General features: G+C 49.2%; 1 protein-coding gene across 14 annotated transcripts in view; it reads right to left on the bottom strand.

Moving 5' to 3' along the window:
- Positions 1 to 23,118, bottom strand: part of DENND3 (DENN domain containing 3) — a 69,538-nt gene that overhangs the window by 34,463 nt on the left and 11,957 nt on the right. For 4 of the 14 annotated variants that reach the window (XM_065519670.2, XM_045398751.3, XM_045398752.3 and 1 more), the window contains 6 exons: positions 22,323 to 22,465; positions 19,187 to 19,298; positions 12,213 to 12,332; positions 11,053 to 11,271; positions 6,920 to 7,041; positions 1,808 to 1,963 (listed from right to left, as the gene is read on the bottom strand). In XM_065519670.2, coding sequence (XP_065375742.1) covers positions 1,808 to 1,963; positions 6,920 to 7,041; positions 11,053 to 11,271; positions 12,213 to 12,332; positions 19,187 to 19,298; positions 22,323 to 22,465 — 872 coding nt within the window. Of the gene's footprint in view, positions 1 to 1,807; positions 1,964 to 6,919; positions 7,042 to 11,052; positions 11,272 to 12,212; positions 12,333 to 12,812; positions 13,064 to 19,186; positions 19,299 to 22,322; positions 22,466 to 23,118 lie in introns of those variants that run through there. The other 10 variants (XM_073999563.1, XM_073999565.1, XM_073999561.1 and 7 more) reach the window with 8 other exon arrangements.

Raw genomic sequence — 23,118 nt, 5'->3', positions numbered from 1 at the left:
GTTATAAACCCATCGAGATTTTAGCACGTGATCTCCCAGATCTAAAGTAATATACAAATAGAACGAACAACCTTACAGGGCATAGTTAGTACATAATCTGTTTAGTGTTTTCCTTGAGAGAATAAGTTATTTCACCTAGGGGAAATAAAGTTTTATCATCTGTAATCATATCTTCTGCTTCTTTTTATAAAGAGCCAGGATCTTGCTATGTCGTCCAGGCTGTTCTCAAACTCCTAGGCTCAAGGGATCCTCCCGCCTCAGCCTCTCGAGTGGCTGGGACTATTCTGCTTTTCTGTCAACTCACTGAGCTTGTAAAATATTAAGAAATTAAAAAAAAAAAAAAACTTGTTCATAAAATATTTCATTTTCAAAGAACAAAAGGAAAACAACATATTTAGGACCACACTAATTATGCCTCTTTGGGCAAAGATAATATCACATGTCTGTAATACACCATCCCATTTTTTCCTAATAAATTATTCACTTTATGCAAACAAATACATCAAAAGAATAGGCCATTCAGGCCCAGCGCGGTAGCTCACACCTGTAATCCCAGCACGTTGGGTGGCCAAGGCAGGAGGATCACCTGAGGTCAGGATTTGGTGACTGCCCTGGCAAACATAGTGAAATGGCCACGTTTTGGCCCCGTCTCTACTAAAAATACAAAAAATTAGCTAGGCGTGGTGGTGTGTGCCTGTAGTCCCAGATACTTCTGAGGCCGAGGCAGGAGAATCACTTGCACCTGGGAGGCGGCAGTTGCAGTGAGCCGAGATGGCGTCACCGCATTCCAGCCTGGGTGACCGAGTAAGACTCTGTCTCAATAAAAAAAAAAAAAAAAAAAAGCCATTTAAATTTCCATTTTGAAATAATTACACAGAGTACGATCAAGCCAGCAGCCTCTGTGCTAACCCCCTTCCAAAGCAGAAGGCCCCTCAGGAACAGATGAGGCTAGCATCGGGGGTGCCTCCTGGACTCAGGGAGCAACCAGCGAGAAGGAGAGGAGGAACACTGCCAGAGAAAGAAAGGGTGGGTGGGAGAAGGCCCAAAGGCTTTTGTATTACCAAGTACTTATCTATGAAGCTATCATTTTTGCCAAACATTCCTTAAGTGACCGCATATTTAGGCCAGAAATAGCAACTCAATACCTGCACCGTATCACACTGAAATAAACACACTTGACTTGTCCACTTAACCAATTCTAGCTCAAGCACTGGGGAAGCAATAGCATGCGGGAGGCAGCTAATGCAGTAATTCCTGGAATGAGGAGAAAGAAAACTCGCTAACGGGCACATCTTGAGTGTCCCACCCGTCCTGTGGCTCTCCCATAGATGGTTTCATCATCTAGCTTACGAGTCACATCAAAATGGCCTGTCTGTCCCTCACCAGCCCCTGGATGCAGGCCTCGTGGGACAGAGCCCTCCGTGGACTGAGCCAGAGACCGGAGCCAGCACAGGCCAGAGTGACAGGTGCTCCCTGCAGGTTAATCAGATTTGTGTCTTCCTAGAGGGCTGTCCCAAAACAGCCACCTGCAGGGGGTCACCAGGAGAGGGTGTTAGGAAGGCACAGTCACCAGCAGGAGAGGGCGTTAGGAAGGCACAGGCAGGGTCAGAGTCAAAAGAACAAACTTCCCGTAACTGCTGATTGTAACAGTCACAAGAAAAGCTTTGGCGGGGCGGGGACCGCTGGTGTTTGCCAGGCAGATGGTGCTAATGGCCTGCCCTCTGGGGCAGGGTGCACGATCCCCATGAAATGAATGGCTGACTGGCTGGTTACCTCCTCATGGACGCGGAAACGTTCTCTCACGTACCTGAAGATGCTCACAAGCAGCTGCAGGGTGGTCTGCTGTATCTGGCAGTTGAGTTTCTGCTGCCAGGCCCGCCGGTGGGCTTGGGCTTCGTTCAGGTCTGTGCTGGAGAGGAGGTGGGCGGCATGCAGCTCGTGGTGGAGCTGGAGGCTCTGCACCCTGGAAGGAGGCAGACCGAAGCTGGCTCAGCCCCAGCGCCACGGGCCACGGCCGCCCACCAGCGGCACACGGCCCACCAGGTAAATGAACACTTCGCAGGCTCAAATACCGATCAATAATTTGAGGGGCGGGTGATCGTTAAAAGTACATCACTGGGGCTGGGCGCGGTGGCTCACGCCTGTAATCCCAGCACTTTGGGAGGCCGAGGCGGGTGGATCACCTGAGGTCAGGAGTTCAAGACCGGCCTGGCCAATGTGGTGAAACCCCGTCTCTACTAAAAATACAAAAATTAGCCAGGCGTGGTGGTGGGAGCCTGTGATCCCAGCTACTCGGGAGGCTGAGGCAGGAGAATCGCTTGAACCTGGGAGGTGGAGGTTGCAGTGAGCCGAGATCGCGCCACTGCACTCCAGCCTGGTGGACAGGAGGGAAACTCTGTCTAAAAAAAAAAAAAAGAAAAGTACATAACTGGAAGAGTGGGTTCACCTCCACACACGGACTCACATGGGCCTCGACTTGGACTCCGCACACTTCACCCAGGCCAGATCATTCCCTCCTGCCACTGTAGTGAGGGCACTCCCCCTTCTAGGACACCAAAGGCTTCCAGGTAAGGCTGCCTCTTGACGGGTCACTCAGGGCTGCCTAGAAGGGACAGTCACGGCTCCCCCATGGCTTCCCCTCTGTACTTCCTGCCCAGACAGGATCAGATGCCCCTCTGTGCCCTGCAACAAACGTCCTGAGTGTCACCACTCTTGGCCCACCAGGACATGGCCACAGGCTCACCCCAGAGGGCCTTACTCAGGGACAGGAACTCACAGATATCTGTCAATCCTGAGTCACCATGAGATTGGACCCCTGGCCTTCCCAACACCACTCAAGGCTGCATGTCTAGAGGGACGTTAGAAATATACAAAATAAACAGAACCAACGCATATCTGGTCACACATATTTCTTGAGGACCTACTATATCCTACTTTTGCCATACACTGATCTGTGTGCTGGGGAAGGGTGGTGGACACAGGCCAAGCCCCTGCCTGCATGGCACTTTCATGTGAGTGGGAGGAAGTAGGAAAAGAGACAAATCAAGAAAACAGGAGATAATAGGGACATCAGGCAGAGACGCACGTCAGAGCGATGGGCTAGAGAGACGTGATGGTCAGATTGAGCGAGTGGAGGAGAGTTCTCCCAGGAGATGACCTGGAACCAGAGATGTGACAGGAAGATGCAGACGGGGGACCTGATGGACCCAGTGCGGCCCAGCATGGTGGCCGGGGTGGGGGAGGGTGTGGGCCGGGTCAGCATGGCTGGCAGGAGCCAATCTTCTCTGTGATGGGAAGGGCGCATTGGCCACAGGCCCCTGACGCCGCCTGATCCTCCTGGAGACAGGGACAGAAAAAGGGAAGAACAGGATTCTGGGTGGAGTGGCCCACCAGGGGAGTGGCAGGCAGGCGGCGCCACAGCCAGGGTTCTCTCCAAACATGCTGAGGGGCCAGCCCAGCCCTGGCTGACCAGACTCACAGGACTTGGGCAACTACCCCTGCCTAGAGGAGTCTCAAGAACTGCGATGTTTACCAGCATTAAACTGGCCTTTCATCTGGAAGAACACGTAGAATGCCAGGGAAAGAAATTTTGATGACTTCCCTCATGTAAAAAGGGCTATGATGCCACCTGGAGTGGCAGCTTCTCTTTCTGCATCTTCTGGTGCAGGGACAGTGGGGTCTGAAGGAGACGGCCATCCCCTCCCCCGGGATCCCGTGCCTCCCTCACCCAAGACGCAGCCAGCACAGCCCTGAGCTGGGGACCCTGCCCCTGCTGCCCAGGGAGAGAGTGACTTCCATCAGAGACGAGGACAGCAGTGCAGAGAGTGACCAAGAACCAAGGGTGCTGGGGAAAGCTGGGGAAGAAGGGGGCTGCCCTGTCCCTCCCAGTCACATGCCTAGGTGCAGAGAGATGCACATTGCACTCCGGAGCCCCCTGAGGACGCCCCCCGACACACACCGCAGCCCACAGCCCGTATTATGAGCTCAGAGGCCTCTTATAGACAGGTCACCTATGGCACATGGATTAGCTCGTGTTTATAAAATAGTCTCCAAAAATGAGACTGTGGGAGACACAACATCCTGCATCCCCATTCTGGGGGATCTAGCCAAAGCGGGGTCCAGCCTCCGCACCGTGTGCTTTCCTATTCCGGAATTCTAACAAGACGACGAGGACACAGGCGGAATCCCACCTTCCTGGAAATGCTCAGAGCTCCACCACAGTCTCACAAAGCTCAGTTCTGTTTCAGAATGCTACACTCTAAAAGTCAAGGAAGCAGCTGTGGCTTACCAGAAAGCAACTGAGATTGGGAAAGCACGTGTTTCCTTCAAAGTTCACACAGACGACAGCTGCCAACAGAACGGCTGCTCAGGTGCCCCTGGCTGGGGAGGAGAGCCAGCGATTCCACAGCCCAAGCAAACAGAAACAAACCTTGCCTGTGCGAGACCATCGCTTGGCTTTAAGGCCTTAGGGAATTTTTTAAGATGCAAGAACAATAATAAAGGTAGTTCTCTGGCCGGGTGCGGTGGCTCACACCTGTAATCTGAGCACTTTGGGAGACCCAGGCAGGTGGATCACCTGAGGTCAGAAGTTCGAGACCAGCCTCGCCAACATGGTGAAACCCGGTCTCTACTAAAAACACAAAAATTAGTCAGGCGTGGTGGCGGGTGCCTGTAATCCCAGCTACTAGGGAGGCTGAGGCAGAAGAATCACTTGAACCTGGAAGGCGGAGGTTGCAGAGAGCCGAGATCATGCCACTGCACCCCAGCCTGGGTGACAGAGCAAGACTCCATCTCCAAAAAAAAAAAGGTAGTTCTCCTAAACATTTACAGAAAACTTCCAGGTAGAAGGAATAATCCACACCAAGGTAAGAGTCAGAAATCAGAAAAGCCAGGTGAAAGGCCAGGCCAGAAACCCCGCTCCTCCTTCCCACTCCTCCCAACGCAAAGACAAAGGAAGGCGGAGAGAAGACAGGTGACTGCTGACCCAAATCCAGACTGCATCACAGGCTTCACCAGGAGCAAGTACAGCCTGGCTGTCTGCAAGCCTCAGCGCTCTGCTCCCTCCAGCATCACCTCCACGACCCGCACTCGGGGCCGGACTGCAGTCGGATCCCACAGGCTGTGAGGACTCAAGAGCAGGATCTCTCCTGCTATCATTTTATAAAATGCTGAAGGGAAAAATGAGCTCCACAGAGCAACCCCGAGGGAGCCCTGGCACCGAAGCTGAGTCACTGCTTGGGGCACACCCAAGACGACCCAACACCTCCGTCCTGACATCATTAGCAGCTACACCTCCTCTCACCCTCCCCTGACCAAATCCCTGCCAAGCCTCTCCACCTCAACAGAGGCCTCAGGGCCCCCAAAGCCTGAAATATTATTTGACCCTTGTTGGAAAAAGTTTGCTGATGCCTGATCTAAGCCAATGAGGTTGAGTAACAGAGATGAAAGAAAACATAAACTATAAAACACTACGAAAAAATTAAGTTCCAGGCCGGGCACGGTGGTTCACGCTTGTAATCCAGCACTTTGGAAGGCCAAGGTAGGCAGATCATGAGGTCAGGAGTTCAAGACCAGCCTGGCCAACATAGTGAAACTCCATCTCAACTAAAAATACAAAAAATTAGCCAGGCATGGAGGTGCAATCCCAGCTACTTGGGAGGCTGAGGCAGGAGAATTGCTTGAACCCGGGAGGCGGAGGTTGCAGTGAGCCAAGATGGCGCCAATGCACTCCAGCCCAAGCAACAGTGTGAGACTCCATCTCAAAAAAAAAAAAAAAAAAAAGAGAGAGAAAGAAAAAGGAAAGTGCCAATACAGTGCCAGGAGTGAAAGAAATGGACAACTTCTAGCTCGGAGAGAATGGGTCATACCCATCAGAACCCAGCAGACTGACGAAGTCATGGGACAGGGGCCATGGCTGTCCTGTCATTAGTACACAGGCACTGCCCAATTCCGGGTATATGTTGGGGATGCAATACACATCCAGTGAGTGAATGAATGAATGAATGAATGAGTGAATGAATGGATAGGGAACTTCAAGGATCACAGGCACAGGAGCCTAGGGCACAGGAGAGGTTGGGTAGGCTTCCTGGGGGATGTCACTGTCTCTTGACTTGAATTAATATTCAGACAAGATTGGAATAAAGACAAATCACTTTCATTTCAAAATATTCACGGCTGGGCGTGGTGGCTCATGCCTGTAATCCCAGCACTTTGGGAAGCCAAGGCGGGCGGATCACTTGAGGTCAGGAGTTTAAGACCAGCCTGGCCAACATGGCAAAAACTGAAAATACAAAAATTAGCCAGGCATGGTGGTGGGCACCTGTAATTCCAGCTACTTGGGAGGCTGAGGCAGGAGAATCACTTGAACCCGGGAGGCAGAGGTTGCAGTAAGCCGAGATTGCGCCACCGCACCCCAGCCTGGGCAACAAGAGTGAGACTCCATCTCAAAAAAAAAAAAAAATTCACAAATAATTTCCAAACTATAATACATAAAACATCTATCAATTATATAAAATTGGGGCCAGGCGCGGTGGCTCACGCCTGTAATCCCAGCACTTTGGGAGGCCGAGACGGGCAGATCACGAGGTCAGGAGACCAAACCATCCTGGCTAACATGGTGAAACCCCGTCTCTACTAAAAATACAAAAATTAGCCAGGCGCGGTGGCAGGTGCCTATAGTCCCAGCTACATGGGAGGCTGAGGCAGGAGAATGGCGTGAACCCGGGAGGCGGAGCTTGCAGTGAGCCGAGATCATGCCACTGCACTCCAGCCTGGGCGACAGAGAGAGACTCCGTCTCAAAAAAATAAATAAATAAATAAATAAAAATAAAAAAATAAAATAGGAAAAGATACTTGAAGTGGCAAATACAGAATCTGAACAAAGACAGTCTGAAATTCATACTATTATGTTTCCCATTACCTCTGAATAAACGTCTGGGCCGCCAGGAGGGGGACATCAGGAATGTCCACATTATCGTCCGTGGACTTGGAGTAGGTGATGCTCCCATGATCAATATTTACCAGAACTAAACCGTCAGCTTCCTAGAAAACAAGGAATCATCTGTAAAGATTGACAGAAGAATCTCAGAATTTGTATACCTCTTTGAAAACACATAAATATGTTTTGAGTTCACTAAGACAGTGTCATCGTTAATTAAATGACCCTCTTTAAAATGCACACATAGGCTGGGCGCAGTGACTCATACCTGTAATCCCAGCACTTTGAGAGGCCAAGGCAGGCAGACTACTTGAGCCCAGGAGTTTGAGACCAGCCTGAGCAACACAGTAATACCCTGTCCCTACAAAAAATTTAAAAGAAATTAGCCGAGTGTGGTAGCATGTGCCTGTGGTCCCAGCTACTCGGGAGGCTGAGGCAGGAGGATCCCTTGAGCACAGGAGGTTGAGGCTGCAGTGAGCTGAGATCACACCACTGCACTGAAGCCTGGGCAACAGAGCAAGACCCTATCTCAAATAATAATAATAATAAAATAAAATAAATGCACACATAGCCTCATATGTTCTACACCTCATATGTTCTACACAAAAATCTAGTATATATCATGAGCTACGTTAATGGGCTAAATTTGATTAAATATGCCTCTCTCTTATTTTTCTTAATTGTGGTAAAATAAACTGTATCAATGTAACCATTGTTAAGGGTGCAGCTCGACAGTGTAAGTGCATTTGAGTGGCTGTGCAAGCATCTCCCCCATCCATCCCGGAATGCTTTCATCATCCCAAACAAACTCTCACTATCCAGCACAGCTCCCAGCCTCCCCTCCACACGCACACTAATCTGCTTTCTGTCTCCATGAATTTGACTCCTCTGGGGACCTCAAATGAGTAGATTCATGAACAACATTTGTTCTTTTGGGACTGGCCTATTTCACTCCATGTTGACGTCTGTGAGGCTCACCCATCTGTGGCATGTGTCAGAACGTCCTTGCTTCTTCAGCCTGAATAGTCCATTATGTGGAAAGACCACATTTTGCTTACCCATATGCCTTTCTCTTTCAGTGAAGATTCCAATACAGGCCGGGTGTGGTGGCTCACACCTGTAATCCCAACACTTTGGGAGGCCGAGGCGGGTGGATCATGAGGTCAGGAGTTTGAGACCAGCCTGGCCAACATGGTGGAACCTCGTCTCTACTAAAAATACAAAAATTAGCCAGGCATGCTGGTGTGTGCCTACAATCCCAGCTACTCAGGAGACTGAGGCAGGAGAATCGCTTGAACCCGGGAGGCGAAGGTTGTGGTGAGCTGAGATCACACCATCACATTCCAGCCTGGGCAACAAGAACGAAACTCCATCTCAAAAAAAAAAAAAAAGAAAAAGGAAAGAGATTCCAGTACATGTTGTTGTCAAGGTTTCTCCTACCCTGGTATAAACACTGCATGTACTGCTTTTTGGGAGTCTTAGAGGGAGCATTCCAGAACTTCAGTGAGGGCACCACCAACCCCCAACGTCCACTGTGTTGGCTCAGCTCCCCAGCCAGCTCTGCCCCTCCAAGCACGGGAGCACGGGCAGGGGCCTGGGCTAAGAGACCACACAACCCTGGAATGTTTGAGATATGCACCTGATGACTTGGAGAGGCTATTGTGACAGAGTACACAAATACTGAGTCATGTGCCTGAACCCCGCACTTCAATAGCCCCGGAACGCGATGCCAGGTTCCCGAGGAGGGCCCCGACTCCCCGGCTCTCATTCTGGGCCCGCCCTTTAGAGTGCGGTTCAGGCGGCTACGTGAAATATGCGCAAACACATTCTTGGCCTCAAAACCTTACAAGGCAAATACACAAAATGATAAAGCAGCGAGGCACGCGGCTGGTCCCCTGGACGTGTGAACGCCCAGCATCTTTGGGAGATGCAAGAGGGTTTTGTGGAGGCGCATAGGATCACTCCAGCTCCTTCCTGCAGATCGCACCGCCAGCCACAAAAAACAAAAACACCCAAACAAACCCAGAAGAGCAGCTGCTTCTCCTCGTATTTTTCACAACAGGTAAGTGCCTCAAAGGTGTCCCCCGCTGCTGACTGGAACTGCTAGGCTAACATGTGAAAAAAAGCTGTCCGCCTAAAACAGCCTGAAACACGATTTTCTTCCCCTAATGACTAAAAAAAGAAACAACTTTAAACTGCAGAACACAGCTTATTTTCTCCTCGTCTGCGAGGCGGGATGGATGACGCTTTTCCGTTCCTTCCACGGAGGTCTGCCTGGCCTTTTCCTGAAGTGTGTTTTCCCCAGTGAGTCACTCGCCTTGGCAGGAACACACAAGCACGGTTCTCCCCTGCAGCGGGGACCCTGGCCCGGCCCAACCAACGGGCCCTTCCCAGCACCTGCGGGGGAAGCATCTGGAGCCTGGGATTTGCTTTAAAATGCTCTGGGAAAAGCGGGGCTGGGTGTGACTGCGAAGCTGGCAACAGGCTGAAGACTGTGAGGGGTACATGACACACGCTGTGTTCTTCTATTTTTGTGCACACTTAGAAATTTTCAAAACGGGGCAAGGCATGGTGGCTCGCGCCTGTAATCCCAGCACTTTGGGAGGCTGAGGTGGGTGGATCACTTGAGGCCAGGAGTTTGAGACCAGCCTGGGCGACATGGTGAAACCCCGTCACTACTAAAAATACAAAAATTAGCCAGGTGTGGTGGCACGTGCCTGTAATCCCAGCTACTTGGGAGGCTGAGACAGGAGAATTGCTTGAACCCGGGAGGCAGAGGTTGCAGGGAGCCGAGATCAAGTCATTGCACTCCAGCCTGGGCAACAGAGCGAGACTCTGTCTCAAAAAAAAAAAAAAGAAAAGAAAGACATTGTTCAAAATGGAAAGTTAAATGTAAACCTACCCTGTACAAACCACCAATAAGCACAGGAAAAGACGCTGAACATCATTTGTCACGAGGGAAGTGCATATCAAACCACAGTGAGATATCAGCTCCTCCTCACCAGGAGGGCTACCATTAAAAAGGCAGACAACAACCAGCGCCGGCGAGGACGTTAGGAGAAGCTGGAACCCTCGTACTGCGAGTGGGAGTGTAAAGTGGCACGGCTGCCTTGCGAAAACAGCTTCGCAGTTCCTCAAAGGGTTAAACAAAGAGCTGCCTAACGACCCAGCAATTCCACTCCTGGGGACGTACCCGAGAGAAACGAAAGCACACATCCACACAAAAACTTGCACACAAGTGTTCACAGCAGCCAACAGGTATAAACAACCCGCATGGTCATCACTGAACAGTGTAATGAAGATTTTATCACGACGACCTCATTGTGAGTGGATGAACAAAATTCAGTCTATTTATACGATGAAACCCTAGTTAGCAATAAAAATAAAGTGCTGAGAGATGCTACCACGTGGAGGAGTCTCAGATCCAGGATGCGAAATGGAAGGAGCCAGATGGAAGGACCATGGGTGGAGCGACTCTGTTCCCACCAGAGGTCCAGAACCGGCAAACCCAGAGACAAAGCGCATGGGCGAGGCTGTCAGGCCCTGGGGGCTGACTGCTAACGTGTGATGAAAATTTCCCTTCTAAAATCGGACGGCGGAGGATGGTTACACAACTCTACAAATATCCTAAAACCCACTGAATCATACATTTTCATTGGGTAAACTTTGAGGTATGTAAATTGTATCTCAATAAAGCTATTTTTAAAAACCAAACCCAGTCCGCCTCCTGGCATCACCGCAAGATTTAGCACGAATCCATCAGCTCACCCACTAAAAACACGCTGTGTCAGATGCACAGAGGGGCCCGCAACAGCAGCACCTGTGAACACCTCCCTGCTGTGGGCCCGGGCTGGCAACCGCCTCACTTGGCCCCACCGGGACAATGAGGTGGGCACACTCACTGGCCCGTCTCCACTAGGAGACTAAGGGGTCCCGACTTCACCACAGGACAATGACACAGCCAGAGAACAGCTGCTTCTCACGGTACCCGTGACCTCTCCGAGGTGCGCAGACCCCGCCTTCACCGCAGAGCACTGTCAGACGTGTCTTCCCATGTGTCCCCGTGATGGACTCACGGGAATTTAGCATTCCAAATCAAAGGTTCACTACTTAACCTTGCTGACTTCTTCGAAGTGGTCGAGATGGCAGCCCATGAGGAAGGACGTGGGGGCCATGACGAAATCTAGCATCTGGTCCGACAGGATGGGCACGAAGGGGTGCTGCCACTGCAGCGGATACAGGTAGGCCATGAAGCACTCGGCGACCAGCGTCAGCAGAGCCCAGTCCGAGGAGAAGAAGACGATCCGCTGTTCTGTCAGGAAGCATGTCAGGACCTGAGGGGAGAACCCGCTGCACTGAGTACACGCTTTAAAAAAAAAAAAAGGGCCGGGCGCAGTGGCTCAAGCCTGTAATCCCAGCACTTTGGGAGGCCGAGACGGGTGGATCACGAGGTTAGGAGATCGAGACCATCCTGGCTAACCCGGTGAAACCCCATCTCTACTAAAAAATGCAAAAAACTAGCCGGGCGAGATGGCGGGCGCCTGTAGTCCCAGCTACTCGGGAGGCTGAGGCAGGAGAATGGCATAAACCCGGGAGGCGGAGCTTGCAGTGAGCTGAGATCCGGCCACTGCACTCCAGCCTGGGTGACAGAGCGAGACTCCATCTCAAAAAAAAAAAAAAGGTACAGACAGGGTCTCGCTGTGTTGCCCAGGCTGTGATCATAGCTCACTGCGGCCTTGAACTCCTGGGCTTAAGCAATCCTCCCACCTTGGCCTTCCCAGCAGCTGGGACCACAAGAACGTGTCTCCACATCCAGCTCATTTTAAAATTTTTTTGTAGAGACAGGGTCTCCCCATGTTGCTCAGGCCGGTCTCAAACTCCTGGCCTTAAGCAATCCTTACACTTCGGCCTCCCAAAGTGCTGGGATTACAGGCACGAGCCACCGCACCAGCCCATATACACCGCACCAGCCCAGTACAATAAAGAGAAAATGCTCGTAAACACACCACCCAACAAAACCAGACAAACTGCGGGCTCTTCCCTGGTCTCTCAGCTCCACCTGCCAAACAAAAGCCACCTGAGACCCTGCAACGAGTGCCATTTGCAAATACCATGCACTGCAGGGAACGCTGGCTTTAAAAAATAATAATATACATTTCGAGTATACCGGTCGGTACATTGTGGAATAAACTCGCATCTTCATCTCTGATCATCACTCTGATGCCCCACTGAGCCAGGGAGCACAAGACGTGCTGGTCGGGGCAGGGATGCGCACCTGCAGCACCTTCTCAGGCCGGAAGCACAGCAGGGGCAGGTGAAGGTCCAGGTCCAGGATGGGGCTTTCGGGGTCTGCTCGGGCAGGAAACACAATCTGGAGCGGCTTCATGTGAAATACCTACGACAGCCAGTGCCCACCATTAGTTCAGAGAGCGGCTCCGGGCAGAGGCTGACATGCACTAGAGTCACTATTTCGGCGCCCAGGGCATCAGACTTAGAAAATGTCTCTGAAGACACAGGCTGCCACGTTCGATTCTGCAGAACAATCGAATGGTCTAGAGATACACAGAACTGCCGAGAAAGGCTCAAACATAAATTAAGTACTTAATGTCTTTTTCTAAGTAAGCCACAATTCCTTAAGCTCTAATTAATCAGCAGACTACTCATTGCCTAGACAGAGATAAACTACAAAGCAGATATTTGTCCCAATTAAGACAAATTCTAAATCAAGCATGTTCAAATTATTCTTAGGTATTATATATTCTTTTTAGTTACTGTATGCTATGAACTCTCTTAATATTTTCAATTGAACAGTCAAAGCTCCTTCAAGACATGTACAGTTAAAATTTTAAGAAAGACATTTTTCTAAATGTATTACTTTGAAGTCACACTTTGGTTCAAATTTTGTATTCACAGAATGGCTACTGAGACACGGCTGGACCTGGCGGAGGAAATCCAGAGGAGGAGGTTCAGTTCCTTCACTGAGGGAGGGCTTCTGAGCCTGCCAGGAAACGGGCTGCCAACAGCGAGTTCCCGCCACCCGGGTGCTGGCACGTGGGAGGCCCTCAGGAAATGCTGGGTGCCCGGCTCGGCACCCGAAGCTCCAGGAAACGAGCAGAATGGACGGATCTAAGTATAAGCAAAGCACAGGGAGACAGAGAGGAGAGACGTGATCAGAGCAGACGGCTGAGACTCCATCACGGGAGCGCCTGGAAGGGTGAGAAATCAAGAGAATCGGGGAGCCGAGGTTGGCTGGGGGAACAGGTCACAAACAAGGTCTCCAGTGGCCCTGCTTTCTCCCAGTCACCCAAGTCTGTATTCTAAGCATGCCTGCATACGAGAAACTGAAAACAAGAAAAGGTGGTAATTTCTTGGTGGTGGGGATACCAGCATTGCTTCCTAAAGAGACGCAGGTCCTTGAATAACGTCATTTTGTTAGAATGTTGATAAGAAAAAGGAATTGCGTTCCAGCGGGGGGCACCTTCACATTCTCCTTGTGCCCGTGCCCGGCTAGGTTTTTTCCAGATCTTCTGGTTTCCTGCCACATCCTGAAGCCCAACTGGCCCATGCGGACAGGTCCCGGTGTGAGCAAGCACGGGAGAGCATGGGATTGGCCCTGCCATAAGACAGCATCTGGCCAGGGCTAGTTCTTGCCTTGGCCCTAAGCTGCTGGGATGGGCTTTGTCCACCCTCAACCCTGAACTGCAATAAGCAGGTAAATGATGTTCTTCCTTATTTTAATCAATTGTTCTTAAATGTATGTACAACTCCCATCTACTTCAATGTTTAATATCAGAAGTGCTTTGGGTCTTTATTTAGAAGTTCGGTAATGTTTTTATGACCAGTAGTATGCCATAGGAACTTAACTCTTGTCTGTATCAATTAGTTGATGGTGAAATTGATTTTGTGACCCAGGGCTTAATGTCGCAGTTTCTGAGAACCTGCCAGCCACACTAAGGACCTACTGTGCTTGGGTATCTTTGCTTTCTTGTTACCAGTTTGTTTACAGAAGCAAGACATGTTAAAAATTAGGCAAATTCAGCCAGGTGCGGTGGCTCACGCCTATAATCCCAGCACTTTGGGAGGCTAAGGCAGGTGGATCACCTGAGGGAATTCAAGACCAGCCTGATCAACATGGAGAAACCTTGTCTCTACTAAAAATACAAAATTAGCCAGGCACCGTGGTACATGCCTATAATCCCAGCTACTCGGGAGGCTGAGGCAGGAGAATCGCTTGAACCCAGGAGGTGGAGGTTGCAGTGAGCCGAGATAGCACCATTGCACTCCAGCCTGGGCAACAAGAGTGAAACTCTGTCTCAAAAAATAAATAAATAAATAAATAAAGGCAGATTCATTTATGTCAATAAAGTTCTTTTATGTAAAAGAAAGCAAAGTTAAATTATCCAACTCGTGGCACAGTATTAATAAATGTCAAGTTTATGTGAAACATTTTAAATATTTCAAAAAATACGGTGGCTCACGCCTGTAATCCCAGCACTTTGGGAGGTCAAGGCGGGCGGATCACGAGGTCAGGAGATCAAGACCATCCTGGCTAACACGATGAAACCCCGTCTCTACTAAAAATACAAAAAATTAGGCGGGCATGGTGGCGGGCACCTGTAGTCCCAGCTACTAGGGAGGCTGAGGCAGGAGAATGGCGTGAACCCGGGAGACGGAGCTTGCAGTGAGCCGAGATCGCACCACTGCACTCCAGCCTGGGCGACAGAGCGAGACTCCGTCTCAAAAAAATAAATAAATAAAAAGAAATGTGTCAACCAGCTATCCAATTAAAGATTAAAAAAAAAAAATACAAATGCTAATCACTCCACCAGCCTTTGGTTGGTCTCTAGAAAATCACTAGAGATTTTCTAGCGTATAATATCCATAGTCTCTGAAGTGGGCTGTTATTTCACCCACTCCACAGAGGAAGAGACTGAGGAGAGAGATGTTTAAGGTAAACAGTTTCCAAATCTCAGCTTGATTTGAGCCCCAGGAAAGAGCAGGTGTCACACATAAAGCAACATAGAAAATGACTCAGGTACAGTACATGAGTGTGTGTGTGTGTGTGTGTGTGTGTGTGATTTTGCACACCCAATTAAGCCCAAGATTTGTAAAGCAAGTAAAATCAGTCCCTCTGGCAGGCAAGAAAATGCAGATGAGCGCAGAGTGAGGCTGTTTCTAGTCTTTGCCCTGCTCTGGCTGGTGGTCCATGCACCATCAGAGGAAGGAAGCTGAACGGGAACCAGGGAGCCAAGGCACAGGGCACGGCCCTCTCCTCTACTCCCTGTGCTATGGGGCCCCTCCCTCCTCCCTCCTTTCCACCAGCATAGATCAGAGATAACCCAGACCAGAAGTAACAAGACACAGACACACACACACTCAAAACACAAGACCCGTCTCACTGCTGCTCTCTAAAACAGCCTCGAAGCTACCTTGTTTGCAGTGGGTTCTAGAAAATACGGCTGGGTTAGCTCCTGCACCAGACGAGAACCTTGGCCTACACTGACCTCTTGGATTTATTCAAAACAATCAACATTCATATATGACATTCCCTAAAACAGATCATGAGCATTATACCAACTTAGAGCCAGTAGCTAATTAGACTTGATATGGAGAGCCGCACTGAGTCAAGCCCGATACAGACTGTCACTCATTTAGACACTGTGTCATTTAGACACACGCACAGGACACAGATCAGCGGGCACTGACTGGCTAACACTGGAACCCGAGGCATCCCTGCATGCGCTCGCCCACCACACAGCTCACTGCTGGGCAGCTCTGTGTGGGCCTGGCTGTGAGCCCTGGATATGCAGTGCTGGGTGTGGTCTCTACCTTCATGCAGCTCAGAGTCTGATGAGGGAGATGAACATTAAACAAAAACACACACACAGAAGCCCTAATTACAAACTGTGCTGTGCCCTGCGGGATGAGAACTGGGTGCTATCAGAGAGACGGGGAGTGGGGGTCACTCAGGGAAGACGATCCAAAGACCTGACCGCTGAGAGTGACCAGAGATGAGCCACAGCTGGCCACAAGAAAACAGAGGAAACACTGTTTCTGGAAACAGTGTGTGCAAGGGCCCTGTGGCGGTAGCTTCAGGGAATGGACAGGAGTCCAGTGAGGCCGGAGAGCAGCACGCCATGGGGAGTGGCATAAACAGAGCTGGAGAGTGAGACAGGGTCCGGGCTGCAGGAGTGAGGAAGGCAGACAATGAGAAACTGTTGTGGGGCTTGGGGAAGAGAAGCAATGTCCATGTGTTAATAATCTCTGCAGCCACCGTGCAGAGGACAAATGGAATGGTCAAGAATGAACCAAAGCAGACAGGCCAGTGGTCCCCAAGTCACGCAGCGGGGAGCAGCTGGTGACCCGGAATTAAGTGGCAGCAAGGAAACGGGCAAACTGGAAAGGAACGCTGAAGGTAGTCCGGCCAGGCTGAGTGATGGACGGAATGGTTGAGGGAAGAGCAGGCCAGTGGCGACCCTCAGTCACCTTCCTCACGGGTGTGTCGAGATCAAGGAGCCAAGAGTCATCAGCCCAGGAGACATGGAAAAGCGCTGGGAGTGCTACGCGCTCATTCCTTATGTTCAAAGGCCGAGTGCGGCTCATTACTGCTGACCCTGAGACTGCTTTGGAGCCAGAGGTCTGGCTCTGTTCACTGATCGCACAGGCTCTCAGTAAATACTTGCTGAGTCCACCGAACAAGAACATAAACTTTAATGATTTCACTGCACATACTGTTGACAAGAAAATACCAACTATCCACATAAAACAGATGTACAAAACACATGGCCAATAAACATTCCCTACAAAGGCTTCTGGGAGCAGAGCTGATGGAGACCTGCGGCCTGCTCTGTATCTGGACTGGAACGCACTGGTAGGATTTTCCACCCAGCAGACTGGTGGGGTTGGGGTAATGTTAAAAACCCACATTTTAAGTTCACGATCATGTGTCTTCTGATATGAGAAACTTATTTTTTCCATTGTCAGTAAAGAAAAATGTAGAAGATCAAAATTAAGACATATAATCTTTCAGAGGACTAACATAATGAAACTGAATCGACATTTACTAAACATTTTGAGACGTTTGACAGGTGTCTATTAAAGGAAAAAATAAAAAGCAGCATCCTAAGTACGGTTAAAATTAGTTTGGAACATGCTGAGTCAAACGGGTTTCTTCACGGAGCTCAGCAACCTGACATGTTTCTCAACAAACAAAAGGGGAAGGCGGCCAGCCACATCTCCAGCTTCACTTAACCCCAAACCCTGTGTCTTGAAATCACCAATAACATCTCTCAGAAAAAAAACCAGCTTGGGAAATGTTTGCCTGTTCATTAAATAACACAGCACTACATCTAAGAGTAACAAAAAATATAAAACCAGTTACTTCTCATTAATCACACTGTACAAGAGAAAACACTAACAAATGAAATACAATATCCAGGCCGGGCGTGGTGGTTCACGCCTGTAATCCCAGCACTTTGGGAGGCCGAGGCAGGCGGATCACAAGGTCAGGAGATCAAGACCATCCTGGTGAAATCCCGTCTCTACTAAAAATACAAAAAATTAGCCGGGAGTGGTGGCGGCGCCTGTAGTCCCAGCTACTCGGGAGGCTGAGGCAGGAGAATGGCGTGAGCCCGGGAGGCGGAGCTTGCAATGAGCCAAGATCGTGCCACTGCACTCCAGCCTGGGCAACAGAGCAAGACTCCACCTAAAAAACAAACAAACAAACAAAAAACAAACAAAAAATGAAATACAATATCCAATATTAAAGACAAATAAATAAATGAGAAATCCGTAATTTGAATAAATTATTCTACAAAGGATTCAGGTTTCCATGTATTATCTGCATAGGGAGCTATGAACTGACGTCCTAACCACTGAAGTACCCACGACATGTTACTAGCTCTGTTTATCACAGGCCGCTCTGTAAAACTCAAGTCTAAATATTTAACTTTTCACCTTTAGAAAGAGTATATAACAGTTTCCACAAGGACCTTGAGAAACATAACGTAAGCACAGCGTTAATGGAAAAATCAAACTCTCTAAAATATTTTAAAGGGGTTTATTCCCAGATGGCCGGGTTACAGTTTGGTTTTGTGCATTTTACAGAGACAGGAGTGACGGGCAAACACATACATCAGTCCCTGGAGGGTGATGTTGGTTTGGCCCAAAAAGGTGGGGCATCTCAAAGAGGAAGGAGGGCATAGTCATAGGCAGGTTTTAGGGATTCTTTACTTGACAATTGGTTGAGAAAGTTGAGCTACTGTCTAAAGACCTGAAGTCAGTGGGAAAGAAGGACTGAGTCAAGATAAGGGGGTGTGGGGCCGAGGCCCTTGTTACATCAAGGAAGCTTCACGGGTGGCAGCCCTCAGAGGGAAGAGATGGTGAATGGCTCTTTTCACACTTTAAAAGTGTCAGGCTCTCAGTTCATCGCTCCTAGATCTGGGAAAGGCCGAGAAAGGCAGGCCTGGCTGCATGAAAGGACTCTCTACAGATGCAAATTTCCCCCAAAAAGACAGCTTTGCAGTGCCATTTCAAAATATGTCAAAGCAACATACTTTGCAGTAAAATACTTTGATTTTCTTCAGGGTCTGCTATCTGTCGTGGATGCTATAGCAGAGTCAGGCTGGAAAGTAAGCTACGTTATACCCGTTTAAGGAGCCCTTATGGTTGGTGAGGAGTGACTTCACCCTTGCTTTGCGTGACCTTAGGTTTTGTTCGTAATTTGGAATCTTATGGCCACAGAGAGTCTGTTCTGCCGGTCTCAGGATCTCCATTTTAACCTAACGCCGGTCAGCGGCGCCTAAACTCCAAAAGGCAGCGGGCATAACAAGGCATGTCTGACCTTCCTTCCTGGCATGGCCGGGAATTTCATTTTTAAGGTTTTTCTGGGGTCCCGTTGGCCAAGAGGGAACCGTTCAGTCGGTAGGGAGGCTTAGGATTTTAGTTTTAGTTTACAACCCTATACACAAACACCCCACACACGCACGCAAGAGGGAGAGGGTAGAACCAGGCGTGTCTGATCTCCCTTCCATTCTGGCCAGTAATTCTGTTTTTTGGGTTTCTCTGGGGGCCCCTTGGCCAAAAGGGAGTCCAGTTAGTCAGCTGTGGGCGGGGAGGAGGCTTAGAATTTTATTTTAGATTGACAACAGCTAGAACTTCAGAAATAGTTTTAAACATTTACATTATCTTCAACGTCTTACTTTTACTATTTGCAAAGAGAAAACAATAGAATTTTCAGATATACTTTACCAAATGCAGTGGTCCAGGTGGCGGGCTGGGTATTAAAGATAGCTTGGCAGCAAAATCTTTTATAGGACTGTCAACTTCAAAATCTTTACAGAGCTTTAGATTAGCCAATAAACTGAAATTCAGAAAACAAAAATCAAACCGCAAAATAAAAATGAGAACCCAGTTATCATCCTTAGCGTTTCTAATCATACTGGAATCTCCCCAGGGTCTGCAGCAGCGGCTCCAGGACCTTGCATCAAGAGCAGAGTCACCAAGCTGTTGGACGGTAGCAGAGTGGCCCCAGGTTGGCAGTAGTGCCTGAAAGGTGGCACAAAGGGAGGTTTATTTTCAAAGGGGGAGGCCTGGTCATGCTCTGTTTCCTCATCTGGGTGCTAGTGACATGTGTGTGTTCAATTTGTGGAAAATCACTGGAATTTGTGTGTTTTTCTGTATGTGTGTTTTACCCCAGTAAGGAATAAAAGAACAAACATCTGGAAGGAGAGTGCTTGAAAAAGTCTGTTTCCAAAATGGACTCTGACTTTTAAAGTACTGTACACAATTTAAAATTGTAAGAGGAGCCGGGTGCGGTAGCTCATGCCTGTAATCCCAGCACTTTGGGAGGCCGAGGCAGGTGGATCATGAGGTCAGGAGATCGAGACCATCCTGGCTAACATTGTGAAACCCCGTCTCTACTAAAAATACAAAAAATTAGCCGGGCATGGTGGCGGGCACCTGTAGTCCCAGCTACTCGGGAGGCTGAGGCAGGAGAATGGCGTGAACCCGGGAGGCGGAGCTTGCAGTAGGCCGAGATAGTGCCACTGCACTCCAGCCTGGGGGACAGAGTGAGACTCTGTCTCAAAAAAGAAAAAAAAAAAAAAAAAAAAAACTATAAGAGAGGTGGGTGTGGTGGCTCACACTGGTATTCCCAGCACTTTGGGAGTCCGAGGCGGGAAAATCACTTGAGGCCAGGAGTTCAAGACCAGCCTGCGCAAAATAGTGAGACCCCCGTCTCTACAAAATATTTAAAAATTATCCTGGTGTGGTGGTGCGCGCCTGTAGTCCCAGCTACCTGGGAGATGGAGCTGGGAGGATCACTTGAGCCTGGGAGTTTGAGGATGCAGTGGGCTATGATAGCGGCACTACACTGCAGTCTGAGTGACTGTGAGACCTTGTCTCTCAAAAAAATTTGTCAATAAAAATTTAAAAAACAACTGCCCATACTCTGATTCCCAAAACACAATTAAATATACTCTTGCCCATTTTTTGTCCATGTGGAGACATATTTTGCATATTATCACGCTAACAGAACCGTTTTTTTAAAACTACAAATTCATGTTGTCACACTGCAATTTGAATCTCTGTCATTTGCCTCTTTTAGCTGCATTCTGTTTCCGTATTTTGCCCCTTCTAGTTCTGATCACACAGTAACGGGCACTGAGAAAGAAAGAAGCATGAAAATGAGCACATTTTTCAAGTTAAATATGTGTTTGCATTAATGTCTAGCAGGAGGATATGTGTTGCCAATCACAACACCTCCTTTCTTCCTGTCTTCCCAGGACATCTGTCTGGCCACCACTCGTTCATTTCAGCTAACAAAAGGTGGAACTAACCATCTACATTTTACAGAAGAGGAAACTAGAGACTAGTGAAAATGTTGTTTACCTTCAAGTAATGAAGATCATCAGTTAGTAAATAAAAGGGGACCATGTCCAGGCTTACTCTGTCACTTCCTGGGCACTGGTGACAGACATTCAGCAAACATGCGTATCCTCAATTCACCTGCTCATTGACTACGACCCAGTCAGCTCTCTGTTCTCAAACATATTTTATGTCTATGGCAATAAAATGTAGATTAGACCCAAACTATGTCTAAAAGCCAGTTATATTTTAAGACGTAAACCACTAAAGTGCTGGGATTAGAATTACAAGTCATTGATTTGAACAGTAAGGTTCCAGCTCACTCCCCATGGGGCTCATCCCTCTGGTCAAGGCAGAAGGTCTCAAATGACTGTGCTTTTCAAGAAACAGAATAGCACCAATTCAGCGATTTGCCATAGCTCATTCTCCAGCACGATGACACAAAAGGGAACGTTGTTAACTGCTTTCTCCTCGACCTTTAATCAAACAAGTACAAATTCTAAGACTGTAACTTTACGAGACTCAAAAGAAACGGCTCCATGCACAAGTGCCCGCTGGGACTGACCATGTCTGAACTCGGACTACAGCCCCCGAAGTCACAAAAGCATCCTTTGATAACGAGAGCCTACTGGGTTCTACATGATGTCTTTCTGATTTTTCACAAGTTCTTTACGTTCTCAGCCTTTCTACTTACTATCAGCAGGGAGACAGTTACAGGTTCTACAAAACAAGATGGCAGGGTCTTGCTTTGTCATCTAGGCTGGAGTGCTGTGGTGCAATCACAGCTCACTGCAGCCTTGAACCCCTAGGCTCAAGCCATCCTTCTGCCTCAGCCTCCCCAGTAGCTGGGACTACAGGCACATACCACCACACCCAGTTAGTTTTTAAATTGTTTTTTAGAGACAGGGTATTGCTATGTTTCCCAGGCTTGTCTCAAACTCCTGGGCTCAAACAATCCTCCCATCTTAGCCTCCCAATACACTGGGATTACAGGTGTGAGCCACCACACCCAGCCAAGGTCATCTTTAAAATGTCAATAAACCTCATTGGAACAAACAGCAGCCTCCTAATATTCCCAGCTAGGAAAAGAGTTTTTCCTAATATATGCCTCTTTGTGAAAATCTAAACAAAATGAAAATCCTGCACATCAACCTTACTTCCCACAGTGTGGCTTTATCCCTTTCCTACCATGCCATTACCGTATGTTACCAGTCACAGAGAGGAGCGCCTGCTGCCGCACCCCCCTGCCCACTGCCCCCAGCCTTAAGCAGCAGCCTAAGAGGCACAGAGAACTGCCCCTCCTACCGCCCCCAGCCCCCGGTCCCCCAGCTCACTAGGGGAGGCACAGACAGCTGCACCCCCACCACCTCCAGCCCCCTGGTCCCTTGGCTCACCAGGAGAGGCACAGAGAGCTGCCCCCCAACCGTCCCCACCCCCCAACCCCCCGGTGCCCTGGCTCACCTGGAGAGGCACAGAGAACTGCCCCCCACCACTCCCAGCCCCCGGTGCCCCAGCTCACCAGGAGAGGCAGTCCTTGAGGGAGTTGTAATAGGGGAACCTGGAGACCACGCACACGGCGTAGGGCACAAAGCAGCCAGCAGCGCCCACAGCCGGCCAGGACGGCTCCCAGTGCGTTGTGCCATTGTAGAAACAGTACTCATCCTACATGAAAAGCAACAATGACATTGTCACCTCCCCACCTTGGCAATTCCAGTATCTGTTTCCAGTTGGGTCATGTTTCAGCACAGAACAAGGTGAGAGTCCACCATCCCCACCCCTGCAACGCGTCCAAGCCAGCACTGGCCCTCCAGTCAAAGTCTACAGGGTCTCTATTTGGTGCTTGCACCATTTGAGGTGCTGAGGCTACAAAGAGAGCAAGATGCATTCCTGCCCCAGAGAAGCTGACAGCCTTGAGATAAGAAGGAATGCATGATTAGAACACAGTAAGACCCAAGACACACAAAGGACTCTGCTTTACAAGGGGGGAAAATGCAGGAGCCACGCACAGGAAGCGGCACCCGCACGTGCCCAGGAGGACAGAGCAGGAGAGGAGGCCTCAGACTGTGTGGGAGCCACAGCGGTAGTGTTCTAGAAGACCCAGAACACCGCAGGGCTTACAAGTGGCAAAGTATTTGGGGCTCACCAACTGGGCCCTGGGGAAGTGTTGTCAGTTTGGGGTTTTTTGTAGGGATGGAAGGGCATGATGATAGCTTCAGTTTGGGAAATGGCTGGATTTAGGGTACGTATAAGATATCCAGGTAAAGGGAGACGTCCAGGAAATAGTCAGCTACATCATTCGTTTATCTAGCAAAATT

This window comes from Macaca fascicularis, chromosome 8 (genome assembly GCF_037993035.2).
Source record: "Macaca fascicularis isolate 582-1 chromosome 8, T2T-MFA8v1.1".
NCBI lineage: Eukaryota > Metazoa > Chordata > Mammalia > Primates > Cercopithecidae > Macaca > Macaca fascicularis.
Note: the sequence above shows the minus strand (reverse complement) of the source record. Positions and strands in the feature narration are given on the sequence as shown.